At 34.8% G+C, this 22,765-nt stretch overlaps 1 protein-coding gene across 1 annotated transcript; it reads left to right on the top strand.

The window, feature by feature from the left end:
• The first annotated feature begins 9,405 nt into the window (after positions 1-9,405).
• CYP87A2 (cytochrome P450, family 87, subfamily A, polypeptide 2) lies at positions 9,406-12,029 on the top strand. The gene is made up of 9 exons (XM_068460759.2): positions 9,406-9,706; positions 9,942-10,263; positions 10,362-10,511; positions 10,660-10,911; positions 10,994-11,083; positions 11,188-11,266; positions 11,383-11,489; positions 11,594-11,721; positions 11,811-12,029. The coding sequence occupies exons 1-9, from the start codon at positions 9,513-9,515 to the stop codon at positions 11,953-11,955; spliced, it is 1,467 nt and encodes a 488-aa protein (XP_068316860.2). The 5' UTR covers positions 9,406-9,512; the 3' UTR covers positions 11,956-12,029.
• Positions 12,030-22,765: the final 10,736 nt, after the last annotated feature.

The following is a 22,765-nucleotide window of genomic DNA, read 5'->3' as shown; positions in this document are numbered from 1 at the left end:
CTCATTATTTTTCAACAATGTTTGAGAATGAGGAGAAAATCATTGGCAAAATATTTTGTGGTTGATTCGCAGAAATTTGTGTTTATAATTTGAAAGGATTATGTTGTCAACAACTATGTAAAGATCATCTAGGTAAAATCAATGTCGTTTAATCAACTAGCTATAGAAAATAAATAGACCAATCGTAATACTTTTACAGATTCCGATCATCTATTTGTATATAGTTCAATGATTAAATGATACCATATTTTATTAATTTTCTGCATTTTTACTATGAACAATTTCGATTAAAACCATGAAATTTTGTGAATCGCTCACTTATTGTTTTGAAGAGTTTCTACTAATTCTTTGAGGAGCTGAAGTTAATTTTTTTTTAATACGAATATACACTACTTTTGTATAAACTATTGACATACACTTTATGTATACCACCAAACAATTCAAGAAAACATTTTATGAATAGAGGAAGATAATAAGGGCAGAAAGAACTGTTTCGTGATGATGGTGGTGTTTCTTGACAATGGTGATGGGGTGGTTGTAATTGGGAGAGACGACGGTGATGGTGGTTGTTAGTGGTGGTCGTAACTTGTAATTTGCCAGAAAGAGGGACACGAAGATGGAGTAGAGGGCTGTGGAGCAGGAGAATTGCTGATGGATGACTGATGTCGAGGACTAGACTCGAGTGACTTGAGTCATGAATGAATGGGAGAAGGGGAGACTGAATGACTCAATCTCTGTCTAAGTCTTTGAGATGATGAAAAAAAATAATCCAATCCAATGGTGGAGAGTGTAGGATTGATTAATCACTAAATCCAATCCAATTATCCCATGCTAGAAACGGGTTGGGCTGGGCTCCCGTTTCCTTAGCTTTTTGGATCGGCGACATCATGCTAATCACGTCAATCCGCCTTGTTTTGTGTTTAGAATTATTGGACCCGCCCTGTACCCATCTTAAATCGCATGGACCCATCCCGACCCCGTGGGTTGTGGACCCATTTGCCCACCCCTACTTTTATCCCACAAGAAATCTCCCAATCTTAAGGTTAATTGCCAATTTAGTCCCTGAATTATCACTTGAGTGAAAATTAGGTCCCTAAATAATTTTTTTTAAGAAAAATCAGTGCTTAAATTATAAAAATCTGCTAATTACACCCCTAATATTATATTTGAGGCTACTATATTCAATTTTCGATCAACTTAAGTCATGTTATTTGCATGTGATACACATTGGAGGGTAGATTGATAATTTTACATATAAATAGTGTACGGAGTTAACTTTGGAGGGTAAATTATACGTTAGATTCGTAACTTATATGAAATGTTAAGGGCTTATAGGCGAGAAAAGAACGGTATCACACTCTAAAGTGTATCAAGTGACTTAAGTTGATGAAAAATTGGATAAAATAGCTTTGAATATAATAGTAGGGATGAAATTAGCAATTTTTAATGAATTTAGGGACTTATTTTATAGAAACAATAATTTAAGGACTTAATTTTCACTGAAATGATAATTAATGAACTTAATTGGCACTTCACCCCAATCTTAATAATAAATTGGATCGAGCTAACATGCTCAGTGAATGGAGCCCAATGTTGTGAATAAGTTTAGAGGGCTATTGTTAATTCGCTCAATTTGGGGATCTTGACTAATTAGGCTAAGATATTTGATCTCAAGCTTGTTGTTGGATTTGAAGCTTATGTGATGGATGGTGAGCAAAATTAGAGGCATTAAGGTAAAGAAAGTTTCATCTGGACACTGCTGGGATTTATGTACATGTTTCATATGGATGTAATTTTGACGAGTTTGATGTTTGTTTCCAAATTCATATTTATTTGGACTTTAATGGAAGCTCATTTGTAAAGGATACCTACAGATCAAATTTAAGGTAAGCTTTCATGCATGCACATGTTTGATTGAAAAAAAACAAAATCTAAACTTAATTGCACGTGATGAGTACATAGGAACATAAAAGTATCAAAGCCGAAGTAAGTGAAACTTTCCGTGTCCAAAACTCTTTCACATTGATCTATGTTTGCTTGCATCATGCATGTTTATGTGCAGTGATCGAATTTGAAATCCAATATCAACACTCACTCACTCTCTCTCTCTCTCTCTCTCTCTCTCTCTCTCTCTCTCTCTCTCTCTCTCTCTATATATATATATATATATATATGTATGTATGTATGTATATTTTCTCAGTTCATTTTGTATATAGGTTGAATTCGGTCCAATTAGACCAGTCAGTCCCTTAGTATGCAAATATATGTAAAGGTCAGGGTCAAGCAAAAGCTAACTCTCTCTGATATGTCGATCCAATGTTAATCAAGGAACATGTCCCTTCATTGTAGCTAGGCTTGTAGCTGAATCAAGGAAATTGAATGGAATTGGATTGTTTTACAAGGCAAAGCTTATATTTTCAAACCCTACCAGCTTATGTTTCCTAGGGACTAATTGACCATTTAAATCCAGCTTTGCTTAGCTCGTGTGCCTTCATTTCTTTACGGAGCATATGCATTTAAAAATTAATGAAGAGCCGAAGTGAAATGTTTGGAACCTTTTGGATGCAAGAAATATAACATATATATATATATATGTTTTGTACTTGAGCATTTGCATTGCAGTTGAATAAGACCACGTAATCTATAGTGGCTCAAACAAACCAATTCTGCAGCATGGATAGCAATGTTAGACAAACTATTAGCCTCAAAACCCTAAGAAATTGGGTTTGCACTAGTCCAGTGCAAGTCTTTGGACAAATTGATACTAGGTGCACTAATTTTAAGGAAGTTCAACCCCATCTGGTAGAATTGGTTCAATCCACTCACTGGCGGATCGACATTAGGGCTACTTTTGATATTCTCTTTGGGCATGCGTTTCATAAGGGTAAAATACGTGACAAAATGCGTCAAAAAGGGCCGAGGCAAGGCATGGAGCCAAGGGTAACTAGACAAAGTAAGGGTGCGAATTCCATTGATTCCACCTAATGCTCCTAAGACAACGCCAATCAACGGGCCAACATTTATGGAGAAGAATAAAAGATTATAGCCCACATGGTTGCGGCATTAAGCTAGCATGCTTCCTACAAACCACCAGCAAGTAGTAGTGATTAGGGTTGTGACTTTGGACTGCTAGCAAAGAAGGCTCTAAACAGATTAAACAATGCCCACTAGAATTACAAATCTTCAATTGTTAGAAAATTGATCAACAAACTATATGCAGTATTTACAATCAAGAGGTTCTGTATTAGGGTGTTCTGGAGATATTAGTAGTCTTCTAATCGTCCCTTAAAACTTTTCAGGTACTTGCTTGCGTGCATTGCAAACTAAACAAGTGGTACATGTTCATATTTTGTATTATTGTAATTATTATATATGTACGTGTTCTCAAATAAAAGATATGTATGTATGTGTACGTAAAAAGAACAATGGCTCTTTGACTGGCTGAAGAGATGACCAAAAAAGCTAAAGACACTTGCACTTAAAGCTACGCTGAGACTAGAGCTTCTAAATCTTACAATAAAACATCGAAATTATCGATTTCAGTATGGTCATTAATTATTTAGATATATAGATTAGATTAATTGCTTACGCCTCACTCCCGTTGTATTGGACTACGTCATATGTTTTACAAAATATGTAAATCTTAGGGCTGGTTTGAGATTGTGACGTTTTAAAAAAATAGCTTATTAAGAAATCTAAAACATCAAATGTGTTTGGTTAAAATAAAAAAAGTGCTTTTAAAAAATATGTTGTCAAAGACAGTAGAAAAGCATCAATGTCCCTAAACCCTAATAAAAGCTCTTTGTGTTTTTTTTTTTTTTTTTTTTTAAATAAAGCATAGTAATCAGTATCCATTTAATAAATTTTCAAATAGCAAGTATACGCTCACATATTTTACAAAATTACAATTTTTACCCTTTCATTATTGACTATGACAATTATTATATCACCTTAAATACCATATCCTTTTTAGTCATTTAACATATTCATAGCAATTTATATAAAAATTTACCAAACACTCAGACATTGGTTTTTTTTTTTTTTTTTTTTTTTTTTTGTTAAAAGCAATTTTACGAAAAAATTTACTAAACACTCAACAACTTTATTTTATAACTGTTTATTTTTACAGTATAGCAGAAACAATTTTTTTTTTTTTTTTTTTAATTTTTTAATTTTTAAATCATAGTAATACCAAACTAGCCCTTAAGCCGTCATTAATTTACTAATGCCAGATTATTGGTACACGATTCAGGAATTATGTACAAACATGCATGTGCGATACGTATATTTGCTAACCATGTGTATACACATGCATGCATTTACAATATTAATCATCACTTTCCAATGACGAAGAAACAAAGAAGTTAACCAGGTACCTTAATTAATTCTTTATGTATCAACTTATTCTTAGTTCTTCTCTATCTAACTGGTATATATCATCAAATCATTAACACATGATACGTACCAGTGTACAAGGCAACTTGAGGGCACAAGTTGGTACATAATACACACACACAAACACACAATATGATCGTATATATGTGTGTCTTATTAAATCACTGAGTAATGCTATTTACAAAACTGACCCCATTCTTGATCACATTCCTGGCAATTTTTTCTAATACAAGGAGGTCATATGTCTAGGTAGGTCACAACGTGAGGCTGATCTCTATTAAAAGGGTGACGACATAATTAGTTTTATGTGTCTAGGTAATGTGTTGAATGTTTGGTTGAACACTATCTGGTTGAAGAATTAACTTTAATCTCTTGGATATGATTGAATAATTTTGGCCAGAATTACACAAAAGAGTATTGTTAGGGAGACATATATTTGTACCATATGACATTTGGCAAATGATGCATACAATCAACATTCAATGAAATAAACTTCTGCCACATTAGGTGATACATACAAAATTGCATACAAAATTATGGTATTCCTAATATCTGCCTAATGTTGTAGAACCAAAATTACATACTTAAAAACAATAATCTTTACAGTAACAAATGTACTTACAAGTGGTGAGTAGGGTTTTTCACTTCAACACACTGCTAGATTAAAACTCTTCTCTCTTTCCTTTATCGTAGTTTAGAGTAATAGTATGACTTGTAATAATAAAAAAAGAAGAATGTATTTGTGTTGGTAAACTTGGCTACAACAGTTCTACCTACATAATTGATGTCCTTGGGACTTAATATGTTCTGGAAAGGGTTTGGTAGTCGTGGCATAATTTAGGGAAGATGCCGAGGAATAAACAGTAAAAAGCGGTTTAGTCATTTTGACTACTACTACTACTATTTACTTGTTGCTTATACTTTTGATTCATAGTGCATTCCCAATGCGCACCTTATAGATAGAAACAACTTTCTCCTCAATCTTCTCCTTCTCGAGTAGCTCGAAACCCATTCACCAAGTAACAAATAATTTGCTCTTAAACTCTTTCAGCACATGGAGTCAAGTTATTTTGTTAGACTGTCAATTTGATCCGATACATTATTGAAATAAAATTTATTTTATTTATTGATGATTTAAAATAAATATTTTGACAAGTATTTTAAATTATATTATACTATGAAAATAAAACATTTCCCTTATTCGATTGTGTATACTCACATAACACGTCAAGTTGTTTGAGAAGAGAGTACTATACTTCGATTCTTTATTTCAAAGAATCAATTTTTAGGTAAAAATTTTGTTGTAAATGTTTTTTAGGGTCGATGTTTAATGACACCTCACAAAGTAGTGCCACCCTGTAATTATAAACCAACCATATGGATCTTCATACACCGTCCACTGGTAGACAAACTGAGATCATACACCTTCCAACTGGTAGACAAAATGAGGGCGGCGAAGTCAACAAAGATAATTGAAACTAAATATAGGAGATCTCTAGATGCGGACCCTTTCCCACCACCAGATCTAAGATAATTGAGACTATACATAGGAGATCTCTAGATGTGGACCCTTTGGATTGTTTTCCCTTCCTAATCTCTCTTCCCTTCTTTCTTTTTATTTGAACAATTATGGTTAAGTCACGTCAACATCTTATATTGAATTTTTTTTTATAGTGACAATAAGACAAAAAGCAATGTGTGAGACGAGAGGAGGAAAGGGAATGAAAATAGGAGGGGGGAGAATCATACTCCTTGTTTTCCCACCAGCGGACCCTTCAGATTGTTTTCCCCTCCTAATCTCTCTCCCCTTCTCTCCCCTCTTATTTAAACAGTTACGGTTAAGTCACGTCAATATCTTATATTGGTTTTTATTTTTTTTTTATTTTTTTTTATTTTATTTTTTTATAGAGACAATAAGACAAAAAGCAATATGTAAGAGGAGGGAAGGGAAGGGAATGAGAATAGGAGGGGAGATAACCTACTCCTTATTTTCCCACCATCAGATCCAAGTCCTCCAATCATGATCATTTTCATTTTCCATTTCAAACAATAACAAAGAAATTGAAGCAACAACCTTGTAGGTCAATTCCTTATAGAGATATTTACTCGTGTATTTTGAGGTTTTAAATTTGAATTTCGCTCCGCATAAGGAAAATAAATCAAACAAATTGAAAAGAAAACTAAAAAAAGTTTAAAGGTCTAAGAGATCGTCAGCTATCATTAAAGGAATTGTTATTGGCACTCTAAAAATCTTATTTTGAACTCCAAACTTTCTATAATTAGTAAGAAAACTACACTTATGAGGATTGTAGAATAAGATTTTTGGAGTGTTAATAATAGTTCCTATCATTAATAATATTAACAATCTCTACCCAGACTATACCTATGCTTAGGAAGAATTGCAGTAAAGGAGAATATACGTGAGAAAAGCTAGGGAGCAAAATAGAGAAAGCTGAGTGTAAAATTAAAATTTAACCTATTAAAACTCTTGCAACTTGAATTACTATAATATTCTTGATTTGTAACACAAATATTAAAACTCCCTTGATTGCAAAGGTTATAATGGATATTGCAATTTTTTATTAAGCTTTCCAAGCCTTAAAAAGTTAACTAATCTTCATAAAAAAAAAAAAAACAAAGTAGTTAAGTAATCTGTGTCATCCTATATTTGTATTGTATGCAAATGCAAATATAATATTTTCTGAGTATTGAGAAGGGTTTTGAGATGGTTGAATGAGTTTAAAACTAGTAAAAAAAAAATAAAAATCACCGCAGTCAAAGTTGGAGGATCTCCATCCTTATGCTTTCTAACTAAGCCCTAGGCATAGCCTAACATGTTTAATTGATGCATGTGAAAATTGCCTTCTCCTGTGGTATGGTGACTGATTGGAATACTCGTATTATATATAATGAAACTGCTTATCATTGTGGATCATGATCCACGTACAGTGACCTACACCTACATTTGTGGTTGCAGTTGTTGCTTCCCGTTCAGTCCGTGGCTCAATGGGGCGGTGCTCTATGTGTCCAAATGGGTCAATGCAGTCAAATTAGCATGCCTACTCTTAAAAGATTATGCAAGTTTCTACCCAAAATTTACACTAGTGTCCATATTTGGCTAACATAATCATTCTGTTCCCTTTGATACAAGCTTGGGAGGAGGATTATAACTTAAGACCTCGAGTGTAAGATAAATGTTTTTAATTGCTTGAGTTACAAGTTATTTGTGGTTTATTTATATAATTTATTTGTATGAATATCGACCATTCGTGATTCTACTGACCCAACTCAGGATCCACCCATCGATATCCACCGAAGGGCCTTGGGTGCATGTAGCTAAATGACGTTTGTCAATCAACAACAATTCCCTTGTGCAGACAGATCGTCCAACATCGCCGACGGGTAGGAAGATTGACAAATGCTCAATATGGAAACTGCCGAGGACCAAAGAGTACCAATTTACGTGACGAGCATTGATTGGTTATTCTCGTAACAAATGAGAGGTCTCCTTTGTTACCAGTCATGGAACCAACTAATGAGGGACCCGTGTCACTATCAAGCATCAGAAGTTCTTGGACTGGTATAACACCGGTGCTCATGGCTTTCTCCCTAGCTGAGTCAGCACACTTTACATTGGTCCAAATTTTGGCATCAACACTAATAAACTTGGACCTTAATATTCATATAGAGGATGTTTATCAAGATTAGACGGTAAATTATTAGCATTATTAAGACCAAATTAGGTCAAATATACTACAGGTTACGACCAAATTAGGTCAAATATACTACAGGATGTTTATCGAGCTACTAAACCAAATTAGGCATTATAAAGAACAAATTAGGCATTAACTAAACTACATATTAATAGAACCCTCATTGTCAACCAAAATCCTATGAAATTATCAATTTAGCCCTCTAATTAAAACTGAATATGAATAAGAAATATGGGCAGAAATGTAACTTCACACAAACAAAATTTTGCTGTTCTTTTCAAAACCTCACCTTCATATGATTCTAACATATCTCTGATAAAATAAAATTAAAAAATTAAAAAAATGAAAAATGAAAAATGAAAAAAATAAAATAAAAATTTTCACACATAATTTGTTTGTGTCCGTATGTTAGTTAGACATTATTCAGACCAAATAAGCAAATGCATACAAAATCACAAGTGGCAGTTGCAATATTTGAGATCACAACTGATACATGCATTAAGATTGAATCCATTTGAGATCACCATTGATGTATGCATTAAGATTAATGAGGGTTTGATATTTGCTAGTATTAGAGTATGATCCATCAGGCAAATATCTAGGGAGAGATCTTATTCTAACAAACAAATTAAGAAACAAAGAAAATGAAACTGCAACGTCACATAGATATTGTATCATATTTAGCATTGATATTTGATAAGATTTCAGTTATTGGTAAAACCCATTAGAGACACATGCTGTGAACCTCTATCTACTCAAAATCTAGGGAACTGTCCTGTTCCTGTAAAATCTCCTTAAAAATGGCCTGAATTCTGGCCTGTCAATAACCTCAAATCATTGAGAGAGAGAGAGAGAGAGAGAGAGAGAGAGAGAGAGAGAGAGAGAGAGAGAGAGGAAGCATCCTGTGAGGTTCATGGTCAAGCAACGCTTAATCTTTAATCAAATTTCTCTAGAGGGGGTTGACAAAGGGTAATAAGTATTCTCTAGACAGAATTAATCCATAAATATTTATTCTATCTTCAACCAATAAATAATTGAGCAACCAACTTTACAATACAAAAGAAAGCTGGAATGTAATATTACTAATATTTTTGAGTAGTTGATGACTGGTTTATATGCACTTTTTTAAAACTTGGAAAGCGTTTAATTGACAGTGACGTTATTGAGACTAAAACTTAGTTGCATGAGAAAATATCTTCTATTTAAGAAGATCTCCTAATCAGATACATGCCAGCACTTCCTTTTCTTCCTCTCTGCCCATTCTTTCATTTCAAGCAATCTCAAGCTGTCCATTTTTTCCCCTCTTCTGTCAAAAATCAAGTGTTTGTAGCAGCATAAAAAGCTGTTGTTAATTCTTCACTTCAAGATCTCTTGAAGCTGAAGTAGAAGTGAGAGTTTGAAAAGATGTGGGCTTTGTGCATTACAGCATTGGTTGTTATAAGCATTACACATTGGGTTTATAGGTGGAGAAATCCCAAATGCAATGGCAAACTTCCACCAGGCTCAATGGGATTGCCACTACTTGGGGAAACTTTACAATTCTTCACTCCCAACACCTCTTCTGATATTCCTCCCTTCATCAAGGAAAGGATGGAAAGGTGAAATTTGTGATAATTTATGCGGGAAATGATTTGTGCGCTCCCTTTTTTCTCCTTCTATACTCTTCTCCTTGTTTCTAGTCTCAGAATTGAATAAATCAAATGAGAATCAATGGAAAACAATGAGTGTAGGGCAGGAGAAACTGAGAGCATGAAAATCATTGCCTCGTGCAATCTTCGACTCTCTTTTCTCTTTCATATTTTTAACATGCATTCTGAATTTTTCTGTTTCCAGATACGGACCAATTTTCAGGAGTAATTTGGTGGGAAGGCCAATAATCGTATCAACTGACCCGGATCTCAATTACTTTGTGTTCCAACAAGAGGGAAATTTGTTCCAAAGTTGGTATCCAGATACATTCACGGAGATTTTTGGCAGACAAAATGTTGGCTCCTTGCATGGGGTCATGTACAAATACCTCAAGAACATGGTCCTACATCTCTTTGGCCCTGAAAGCCTTAAGAAAATGATCCCGGAAATTGAACAGGCAGCACTCAGCAGGTTACAACAATGGTCATCTCTGGACAGTACAGAATTAAAAGACTCAATTGCAAGCGTATTTTCCTGATAACCTTTCTTCTTTTTGACTTAGCATTCACTAAAACTTAGTATCTGGTTTGAACTTTTTAGTCTGATTATCTTTGGTGTTCGCAGATGATATTTGATCTCACTGCAAAGAAACTTATTAGTTATGAGTCAAATAAGTCCTCGGAGAACTTACGGGAAAACTTCATCGCGTTCATACAAGGATTGATCTCCTTTCCTATGGACATCCCTGGAACAGCTTATCACAAATGTTTAGTGGTAAACATATTTCTTTTGCACCATAACACTTGTTTGTTGCATTTAATTAGCCACAAAAATTTAAACGGTTCTAGTATGAAATAGTTTAATAGTGAAAGCATTCTAGATTCTAGTATCTAATTTATTATCTTGGTTTTGACATTCTCAGGGTAGGAAAAGTGCAATGAGAATGCTCAAGAACATGCTGCAGGAAAGACGAGCAGAGTCCCGGAAGCAGCCAATTGATTTTTTCGATTACGTGCTTGAAGAACTTAAGAAAGAGGGAACAATACTTACAGAGGGAATTGCTTTGGACTTAATGTTTGTGCTGCTTTTCGCTAGCTTCGAAACAACTTCCCTGGCTATAACATTAGCCATGAAGTTTCTTACAGACCATCCTCTTGTGCTAAAGCAATTAACGGTGCGACAAAATAAATTTCAAACCATGCTAGTGAATGATTTCAACATTTCAAAACATGTCAAAATTTTCTTTCTTGTGACAGGAAGAGCACGAGATGATTTTAAAGCAAAGGGAAAATTCCGATTCTGGACTCACATGGAAAGAGTACAAATCAATGAAATTCACGTTTCAGGTGAGTCTCGCACTTCAACTTTCAATTCTTAATAAAAAAAAATATAGAAAAAAGAATTTCATGTTCATAGCTCTGTCTTACAAACTGACAATTTCAACTTGCAGGTCATCAGCGAAACAGTTAGGCTGGCGAATATAGTTCCAGGCATCTTTCGAAAAGCAGTGAGAGAAATAAATTTTAAGGGTATATAAGGAGTGATTAAGGAGTGATATATCTTTTTTTTCTTCAATTATACAATAAAGTTACAATCATGAAAGTCATCCTAATTTTACTTGCTATGCAAATTTGTTATGGTTCAGGATATACAATTCCAGCAGGTTGGGCAGTTATGGTTTGTCCACCAGCCGTACACTTAAACCCAGCCAAATACGAAAACCCAGTAGCCTTCAATCCATGGAGATGGGAGGTCAGTTCAATATGAGAGAATGGACAGTTGTAGTTCATCTGCAATCTTCTTTTTGGTACCATAATTTTAGTCCTCAGTTGTACTTCAAAAATGGATTAATGCAGGGCGTAGAAGTGTGCAATGCATCCAAACATTTCATGGCTTTTGGTGGTGGCATGAGATTTTGTGTTGGAACAGAATTTACTAAAGTGCAGATGGCTGTATTTCTACACTGCTTGGTTACTAAGTGCAGGTAAGAATGTCCGAACGCCGGCTTTTACAATTTGCAAATGGCAAGGGAGGGAGGGAGACTAATTACATGTTTACATCCAAAATTTTTAGGTGGGAACCAATCAAAGGAGGAGATATAGTCCGAACGCCGGGTTTACAATTTCCAAATGGTTTTCATGTGAAGATACTGGAGAAAGAAAAACAAGCCAGAAAAAAAGACATAATTCTCAAGCTGCAAAGAGGGATGGCATTTTAAGATCACTATATTTGGTGAATATGTACAAAGAAGAAAAAGCAATTTCCATGGTCACTCTCCACAAAATTTTATGCTTCCAGTGCAATTTTTTTTCTCCATTTTTCAATTGTGTGAAGGTGGAAGGAGAAAAAAAAAGAGAGAGAAAAAAAAAAGAACAAATTAAACTATTTAAGAGATATGGATCCAACAAAGAATGCAACTTAATCAAATGGAGATAACTTGTAACATTTTGTACGAAAATGCTCCAGCATGTTCTTTTTCTTTTTTTTATTCGAGTGAAAAATGAGACCTACCTATTGCAATACCACGTAAATGCCAAAGGGTAAGGCCTCGTTTGGTATGTAAGATTGTATTGGAATGGATAACTCTCTAATTTAAAGACCCATTGAGGTGAGTAATGAAAAAAATTATGTCCGACTAGAGAGTAGAAGATGAATTACTCATGAAGAAAACTTATTTATTCCAATCCTTTCCAAAATGGTAGGATTAAAAGGAATGAGTTTTCTTCATGTCTAATCCTCTTGTAGTCCCCTCCAAATAAAAAATCATTTACTTCTGCTTTCAGTATGCCTTGAAATTAAGGAGTTATCTATTCCAATCCAATCAAACATAAAAATGAGCCCTATGTAAATGTTGTCAGTTGGATAATAATAATCAATATATAATCAATGTCTCATGAAGTGAACTGGATCGGTTTGGGGCTCATAGGGGGTAAGATGAGAAGTGTTGATAGGATTTTTACCACTTGCAAAAGTAGTGACAAAAAGACTTAAAAAAAAACTTGTAAGAGAACAAGGTACTTGTAATAAGAATGCTCAATGCAAGATCGTTCCCATAGGAATTATTTAAAATAATTCATGTCAAAACCAAATTTTAATTAATTATTTAAAACAAAGTTTTGAAAAAGGTTGATTTTGGAGTTTAAAATAATAAAAACGAATTTTAATTAAAACAATTAAAGAAATGGGCAAAGTAAAGAAAGCAAAAGAAAATAGCTTCTAAAAATAAAGTTGCAAAAGCACTAGGGTCTGCTGTCACATTAACAATCCTATGTAATTCTTTGAATCACCTATGACTTATACATACATATTTTGAAGGTTAGGTTTTCTTAAAATATGCTCTACTTGGACCCTACTATAGAACTATATCAAACATGCAAGACTCATTAAGTTTTATGAAAACCCTTTAAAAACCATGCAACCCTTAAGACGTGGTATTCCCCTCAATGAAATTACAATTATTAACCACAAGAAGCCTTCGTCAATTTCAGGGACAACCTTCCAACCAAAATTGCATCAAATTACATTTCTAAGTATTTTAGTGGTGATCAAGCATTAAGACAATTAGATAGTTTCAACACGGTGATTAATAATTCAAAATCTATATACATAATATCATAAGTAAATTGAAAAGAGACTACATATTCTTACTAAGGCTCGTGACCTCGCCCTACCAAAAGAAAGTAAGTTACACATAATCATAATTAAAATCAAAGGAAAATTTACTAAATAGAAAAAGGATAGAAAACATCTTGAAAAATAGAGTTGAATCGTGAAAAGCTCTATAAGTTGAGTTCTCCAAAGTAATGCGTAGAGAATGGCTAGATAGCCTTATTTATCATGCTGCAAAATAAAATCCTTTCTAGAAAAGGTCTTCTAAAAACTAGGAAACAAAATAAGTTAAGAAAAATTAGGAAACAATCTCCTAGTCAAACGTGGAGAAACTGTCCAGCCACAAAACAGCCACATTCTAAGCCTTAGATACCTCCAAAACAGGCTTAAGATGACTCTTTTAAAGCTTGAGATGTCTTGAACATATTTCTAGAAGGGCACAATGCCAAAAAACACCATCTTGGACGCCAAAAAACCCAAATAAGCCCAAAAAGGTCACTTTGGCAGCTTCACGCACTGGTCATTTATTTCTTCACTATAACTTAACAACTAGTCATAAAAATCTGAAACTTTTACAGGAGCAAGTTGAAAGACTTGCGAATGCCCTTCAATTGGAATCACTCCACAATATATCAATTTGATCATTTTTTTCTCAATAGGAAGTCACAAGTTCTACATTGAAAATATAAATCAAAGTATCAACATTTCGCCTAAACAATCACTAAAACATACTAAGAATAGAGTTAAAATATAATCTAAAATTGACTCATCAAAATACCTCCAAACTTAGCTTTTTGTTTGTCCTCAAGTAAAACAAAACTAACAAATTAAAACTTAGACGAAAACTTAAGACAAATTTTGACTTCAAGCTGCAAGCCATAGAAAACGTTAAAAATTAGAACATTTTTTTCAAAAGTTCTAGGTAATCTGTGAAGTCTAGACTTTTGTGTTTGGGTTTCCTTGTTAATAATGTAATATGCACCACACATGCTCAAATTAGTCTTGTGACATACTCTGCACAAAAGGCTGGTATTGGTGGAAATATTCACTCAAGGGTTTGACATCTCACATAAAAGGTTTGTTCATGCATATGCATTTCGTGCTTATATTTACAGTTCATTTTGTCTAGCAGTTATATCCTGTCAAAATTCCTCGTTGCTTTTCAGATTACTAGGCACACACTTTCAGACAGCCCACATGGGTCAATTGACACCTTTTTTTCCCGAGAGTGAATTTTTCACCCTTGATTTGAAATGATTGTTTTGGCTTTTGACACGTGTCTTTTCACCCTTGATTTGAAACGATTGCTTTGGCTTTTGACACGTGTCTTCTTGTTCTCCTTGTCTAAAACATTCATGCCTCTGTTTAAAAGTGGAGCTAGGGTTCACTTGATCTGTGGCTAAGATAGAACAATTTTTGAGAACTTTATTTTTCATCTCCATCTCAGATCCTCTAGAAGCATCAAGCATTTTTCTGGGTAACGTTCTTCTTTGAATATTTATAAATCTATCTCTGAAAATGCTTGCTTAAATCTTCTTATATGTTCATTTGTTTATGGCAGGAAGATTATATTTCTTGAGAGTGCTTTTATAGCCTTAGGGGCTGCCTTTTGTGTTCATCATCAGAAACCTTAGCCTCAAAACCATCTTCAAGTATTAAACACCCAATCATTGCAGAATAGGATTGCATTGTTCTTCATGGTTTTGCTTTAATTTTGTGGTCAAGTTTTTCAAGTTTCAAATCTTTAAACTGACCTATTTTTGGATTCCCGTTAGTTTTCTTTCAACTATTTGACTAGAGAAATTGGTCGTTGAATCCAAATTTCATTTTATCATTATCATCATATCATTTGCATTTATTGGTGTTGGTCTTGGTGCCACAAGGTGAAGAGTTCAAGAGGAGCTGTCATCTTGTGAAGACTAAAATGATTCCATTTTGGTGCCGCAAGGTGAAGAGTTCAAGAGGAGCTGTCACCTCGTGAAGATTGGAAGAATCCTCATGTCGTGCAAAGTAAAATTGCACAAAGGTAAAGCTACTATGTAAACCAGGTTTATTAGCCCAGGTGGGTTTTTCAGCCAAAAACATCATGTGTTTATTATGGTTTCTCTTGTTCACATATCTCATTCTTTACATATGATATATGGCCCCATGACTTGCAAATAGATATGTCTATGCAATTAAGTTTATCAGAGTTAGAATCTGCATTGAATTGGACCTTAGTTACTAGGAACACTTCAGTAAACCAAATATAAAATTGATTATTTTCACTGTTATTAAACTAACAAATCTGATCTTAGTTGACCGGTGTTGTTGACTAGTTAATCAAACATATATAACATTTTTAATTACATGTTATTTCGCATGGTACCAATTCAATTAATATCAGTGCCTTGCTCTAGATATACATAGAGTGATCTCTGGGAGTTACTAGTATTGGGTGGAATCTCACCATGGGTTGTGATCATGTTGCTAGATCTTGTATCTCTCTTCTGTTTTTTGATGGAATGAACTATGCCGCATGGAGTGAGAAGTTTCAAATCTTTTTGGAAGCACATAATTTAATTGTTATGGATTATCTGACCCTTGAATGGAAGGCTCCTTTAAGGATTGTCGATGGAGAATTTGTGGTAAAGGCTAAAGGTGACTGGGCTTAAGGAAAGATTACATCGACCACGACTAATAGAAAGTCACGAAATGCCATTGTCCTACCATCTCACCAACCCAGATATTCGTTATTGCACCACCACAAAACAAGCAAGGGATAAACTTAGAATTCTACATGAAGGTGACAAATAAGTAAGGGATCTTAAACTCCAAATGACTCTTTCAAAGTTTGAGGATTTGAGAATGTTGGAGTCAAAGACCTTTTCTGCCTTCTATGAGAAAATTAAAATGTTGACTAATGAGGCTTTGGGGTTGAAAACGCCTATTGATGAAAAATAATTATCTAAAAGATCTTGAGAACCTTGCCCAAGAGATTTCAAGCAAAGAAGGCACATATACAAGAGTTTCAAGACTTAAATGAGATTAAGCTTGAAAATTTGGTTGGTAAACTCATCACCTATAAGATGGAGCTTGACATGGATGAAGGTGACTCTAAGAAGAGAAAAAAGGTTGTCCTTTAAAGTGTTGAAAAAGCTAAAATGGCAAATGAATCATGTGATCAATCTCCTGCAGATGACCTTGCTTTGTTTGTTAAGCAATTTCAAAGGATTCTTAAGAACAAAGGAAAAGAGGTCAATAAGTCTAGGGGGTCATCAAATAATCACTTTAGTCAACTTCATGAAAGATTTAGTTTTGGAAGGAAACAAGGGAAGTAAGTTGGTAGGACGGACAAGTTATCTTTGAATGTACCTGGACCTTGTTTGGCATGTGGTAGAAGCAGACATCGAGCTGCAGAGTGTGCAAACAACAGAATGTTCAGTCAGAAACGTGACAAACTCATGATAGCCATATGGAGTGATAGTGAAGATAAAGATTCTGTTTATTCTGACAAGTCACTAGAAGATGAAGAAAAACTTGTTGCCTTCGTTGCATCTGTAAAATAGACTTCTACTAGTAGCAATGATGATGTGTTGAATGATATTGAAGAATATCGCATCGTGATCTGTCTATCATGTATGACTCTATGTTTGATGAGACTTTTGTTGTAAAATTGTACAATAATGAGCTGACCAAAAAGGTTTCTAAGCTTAGAAAAAAAAAAGAAAAAAAAAAAAAAAAAGGGTTCAGTCTCAGTTACTTTTCTTAAAGCTCAGCTCCATGGACTAAACGAACTCCTATCTGTGATAATGAAGATGAAAGAGATGATCTTATTGTTTCTCTTAAAGGTCAGGTCCAGGAATTAATGATATTTCAAGAAAGATTACCACAATAAGTTCATGCGTTGAGAGACAATAATTAAATGTATCATCCGGTCAACTTGAAGCAATCATCTTAGTTGAATGAGGTTATGTACAAATTGGATTATTTGACTCTTGGTGCTAAAAGATCCGACAAAATGCTAAGTGTTGGAAGTCTATGTGGTGCTAAGAATGATCTTGGTTTTGTGGAAAATGATTCATCTTCTATAGGCACAAACACACAGATTATGGAGGAATCATTGCGTATGCCTCCTAAGGTAAGTACATCAAAGACAAGATTTATTCCTACATGTCATCATTGTGTTGAACTTGGTCATATTCGACCTAGGTGCAGAAAACATCCCTCAGACTCAACCTCTCCCTAAATCCATTGGTCATTAATCTTCACACTTTAAACTTGCCCAACTCAATCTTTTCTAGTCTTCTTTTCTGCTACAACAGAAACATATAACAAATGACGTTGGTGAGTAATGGATTTCAAATATCTGAACTTGAAAGGTCGATTAGTATGTGTGGCGTCAAATCCAGAGTTCTAGATCTGGTGTTAACCTGTAAATCTGGCAGAAATTCAAAGTTGTGAATTCAAAGTTGTGGATTCAGCTATAATCATTTGGAAATTTGAAAGAGAGAGAGAGAGAGAGAGAGAGAGAGAGAGAGAGACTTAGAGTGGCACAAGCGAGGGGGTGGGATGTGGGGGAAAAGGATAGGGTTCAGAGTATATTTTTTTTTTTTTTTACTTATTTATTTATTTATCTTTTTTTGTTTGGGGTTAGGCAAAGTAAAAATTTTAAAAATTATATCAAACCATAGTTTAATTAAGTTTTGTTATTGCCAAACAAATAAATAAGTACAAGTTGAACATCTTGTCCTTTTTTGTCACTATACACATCCACAACACCTTTACATAAAATTTACCAAGTACTTTGGCACTGTTTTTCATACTCCAAGCACTTTTACAATTATAATTTACCAAATACCTCACTGCTTTATTTTACAACTATTTATTCTCATAGCACAACAAAAACAACTTAAAAAAAAATAAAAAAATACAACAATCGTAAACTAGTACTTAGTTCGGTGGTTATTTATTAAGAGATATATGTGTAAAAAGCTAAAAAGTGTTTGAAAATCATTTTCCTAAACAATAATGATTTGAAAATACTTGAGACATGCGAAATAGAGGTTCTGGCACTAAGGTAATATTGAACTTGCTTACTCAATCGGATCCATTACATAATAATTAAGTGTTAGCAATGGTTGTGGAGATTATTTAATTCCTCGTTAGCCAATAGAACTTTTAGAACCATGCACACTCAATAGAACCAAGTACGTTGAAAACTACGACAATGTTATTAACCTGTTAAGTTTACAATGTATAGGCAAACATGCCTTAATTCAAAAGGAAACTAAAAAAAGATTAGAATAAATAAAAAATTCTACCCCTACCTAAAATAGGATTCCTAGAATATTTACATAGTAAGACTCATATCAACATTGCTCCTCAAATTGGGGCATAGATATCATACATGCCAAACTTGACGAGTAAGTGACAAAAAGGTCTGCTACACACTTCATGAGTAAGAACATCAGCCAATTGTTCCTTTGAATTAATAAATGGTATAGACACAATCTTTATCTCATGATTCTTTTTGACAAAGTGTCTGTCAATCTACACATGCTTTATTTTATCATGTTGCACATGACTATCTTCGGTTTTTGTTGCAGGCTTACTGTCACAATGCAATCTCATTGTTTCTTTCGGTTTATAACCCAAACATCCAAACGTTTATGCAACCAGAGAAGCTCACATATTCCTTGTGCCATACTCTATACTCAGCTTCAACAGAGGACATTGACACTACTTTATGTTTCTTGCTACGCCATGTAACCAAATTACCGCTAACAAACATTAAGTACATAGAAGTAGAATGCTTGTTAGTGACATTACTAACCCAATCTCCATCTCTAAAACCCTCAATCTTTAGAAACCCAAGTCTTACATAAAATATTCCTTTACCAGGTGCTGACTTTAAGTAAGCCAATATACGCATTACTGCAACCATATGATCTTCACTAGGCTAGTGCATAAACTAACTCACAAGATTCACTGCATGAGTAATATCAGGATAAGAACCAAATAGATGATTCTTCCACACGTCTTTGGTACGTACTTTTATCAACTAGAACCTGATCTAGATAAATGCCCAAATAATGCTTTCCTACAATAGGAGTATCCACAGGTTTATATTCCAACATGCCAATTTCTTTTAGCAAATCCAACACGTATTCCCGATGAGATAAGAAAATACCTTTAATTGAGCGGGCAACCTCAACTACGAGAAAGTACTTCAACTCACCAAAATCTTTCATCTTAATTCAGATGCAAGATTTTTTTTGTAACTTTTGAATCTTTTCTGAACCATCTTAGGTAATAATCATATTATCCACATAAATGATTAAGGTCGTATTTTACCACCTCTTTGCTTTAGAAACAACGTGTGATCTAAGTGATTCAAACAATATCCATATTTCTTCATTGCTTCAGTAAACCTGTCAAACCTGCACCAGGTGATTACTTCAGCCCATAGGGAGAGACTTACGCATTTGAACACCCCCATTATTACCACTCGCACCATAACCTAATGGAAAAACCATATACACTTCCTCTTCCAAGTTCCCGTGAAGCAAGGCATTCTTCACGTCAAACTATTTAAGAGGCCAATCCATATTTGCAGCTACGAAATTCAAAATACATACCTATTCACTTTTTCTATCAGTAGAAAGGTTTCCTGGTAATCTACACCGTACGTTTAAGTACACTATTTGACCACAAACATTGCTTTGTATATATCAGTAGATCCATCATCCTTATATTTAATTGTAAACACCCATTGACAATGAATAAGTTTCTTCCCTTTTGTTCACGGTATCTCCAGGTGTTATTTTTCTACAACGTCAACATTTCTTCATCCGTAGCTTGTATCCACACCTTAGTTGGAATCTTAATTGACTCTATATGATTTACCATTGAGGTGAACTATGCTCATAAGGTACATAACACAATTGGATACTTCACCTTTCCTTTCAAAGAGAAATTGTCAAGTGGTACACCTCGATTTTGTCATGGTGGCAACTTATATATACTCACAACAATATTAGGATTAGTCACATTGTTGTTCAAAAATAGTTATCTTTGGAATATTAAGAGGAAATGGAATAGGCACTGAATAATAAGAGAGAGAGAGAGAGAGAGGGGCTACTATAGACGGCAAGACTGAGCTTCCCTTTACTGCTGCCTGCTTGGTGCTGCAACGATGAATAATGTTGTTCGGTGCTGTCAATATGAACAATATTGGACTCAGTGGCTAAAGTAGCAGCGACTATGTTGTGCTGTTCTGCTGGACTAGCAGCAGCTTCGTTGACTTCTTCAATACAAAGACACCATCCTCATCTCCACTTAAAGCACATTATAACCAACGTAGATAATCTAAATCTTCATCGTCATTCTCTCCTAATGACTTGAGTTAGATAGGCATACAAATTCTCAGATTCAAAAAAAATCACATCCATTTTAACATACATACGACAACTTGTTGGGCGATAACACTAAAATCCCTTTTTGCTGAGTTGAAAAAAAAAATACACACACACACTGAAGCGTACACGGGTCAAGTTTTCTACGATGGAGTTTTTGAATGTGAGCATAAAATACACAACTAAAGATACGACATGACAAAGTATTTGTAGAAACCATGAAAACAGTTTGAGTGAGCCTCTGAAGAGGTGTTTGAAAATTCAAGACTCGTGAAGACATTCGATTCATCACATAAATTGCAAACACAATGACTTCAAGCCAAAAACATTTGAGAATAGATGCATCACTAATTAAAGCACATGCTGTCTTCCAAGATATGACGATTCTTCCCTTCTATCACCCCATTTTATTGTGAGGTGTGAGGACATAAAGTTTCTAGAACAATCCCATGCTTTGAAGGAACTTGGATAACTCAAAATTTATATACCCACCCCCATTGTCAAAACATAACACTTTAAAGCAGAAGAATATTGGGTTTTAATCATCTGATAAAAAATACAAAATATTTAAACTCGCCACTTTTGTTTTTCATTACATATAGCCATATCATATGAGTGCAGTCATTCATGTGCGTAACAAACCACTTATTCCAAGAAGGAGTACTAACATGGCAAGATACCCAGACATCCAAATGTACTAGTGCAAACATAAATAACATTTTATTGATACTTGAAAGGAATGAAGCACAACGGCTTTTGGCTAATATACATACTTCACACTTCAACTCTGAGTCTTTTGTATTAGTAAATAAATGAGTCTTTTGTATTAGTAAATGCCTCAAACGACAATGCAATAATCATAAATTTTGTAAACTACTATCATGCGACGCATAGACTAAATTATCTCTTTAAGGAACCACGTCTTCCATTATAATATAGCCCCTCTCTTTTAGTGTCACGCCCATTGATCTTCTTTGTCTCAATATCTTGAAGCAAATAAAATAAAGAATAAACTAATACAACAAAATTTAATTGTTTAATGACTTGTGGTACAGACAATAAGTGATGGAACAATGAAAAAACCAATAAACTATGTGTAAGTGGAGAGAGGATGTAAAACACATTATTCCTGCTCCAACAACAAGGGCATTAGTACCATTGGCAGTTACCATACACTTTCTATGAGGATGTGTCAAAGATTAAAACAAATTCTTATCATAGGTCATATAATCCATTGCACCTAAATCTAAAATCCAACCTATATTCCAATCTGTATCGAAAGCCAAGAATGCATGCCCAGCAGTACCTATGTATGATGTAGACTCGGATAGATTAAGGTGAGTCAAAAGAGACTTGCAATTGGGTGATTCAATCCACGACCCCAACAAAAGTTGCTATAACCCACCCAAATCCCCCCTGCTATTCGGTGGGCCCAACTCCCCCAAACTCAGCAATCGGTCCATTCTCGCTCACCTCTACGCCTGAGGCGTTATGATGTCACATGATAAAAAAAATTTGCAGGCGAGGGTGATGGAATCGGATGGCTGAGAGCTACAGATAGAGAGAGGACGGACGGAGTGAGGGACGGACAAAAGGAGAGAGGGAAAAAAAAAGGGAGAGGGGGGCGGACGTGGCGAGCTCCAAAATCCATGTACTAGGAGAGCTGCAACTGTCGGATCATGGCCTCGTGTACTAGGACACGTTGTCGACGAGTGCGAAGTTGAGGGAGGAGGAGGAAGAGAGAATTCGCCGATGGGAGGGGAGGAGGAGGAGGAGAAAATCCACATGCAGCTAGTGATGCGACTTTGCCTAAGCCTAAGGTGATGAACTCGGACGCGTGTCGTGGTGGAACTGCATGCGGCTCTCTATTTGCAGTCTCTGCGTCGTGACTGAGAAAAAGGACGGAGGAATCAGGGGAGAAAAGGGGGGAGAGAGGGATGGTTCCAGAAAAAATGGAATTTTTATTATAACATAATATAAAAATTTTATTATTTTTTAAAGAATTTTTTCATGTGAATTGCC

This window comes from Pyrus communis, chromosome 4, assembly GCF_041283825.1.
Source record: "Pyrus communis isolate YQ-2024b chromosome 4, ASM4128382v1, whole genome shotgun sequence".
Lineage (NCBI taxonomy): Eukaryota > Viridiplantae > Streptophyta > Magnoliopsida > Rosales > Rosaceae > Pyrus > Pyrus communis.
The sequence above is the reverse complement of the archived record's forward strand: the minus strand, read 5'-3'. Positions and strand labels throughout refer to the sequence as shown.

Excerpts from the sequence above, each read along its gene's own strand:
- CYP87A2 (XM_068460759.2), top strand. The coding sequence starts at position 9,513 with ATGTGGGCTTTGTGCATTACAGCATTGGTTGTTATAAGCATTACACAT. Across the intron at positions 11,084-11,187 it reads CAATGAAATTCACGTTTCAG|GTCATCAGCGAAACAGTTAG; the intron begins GTGAGTCTCGCA and ends TTCAACTTGCAG. Across the intron at positions 11,267-11,382 it reads GAGAGAAATAAATTTTAAGG|GATATACAATTCCAGCAGGT; the intron begins GTATATAAGGAG and ends GTTATGGTTCAG.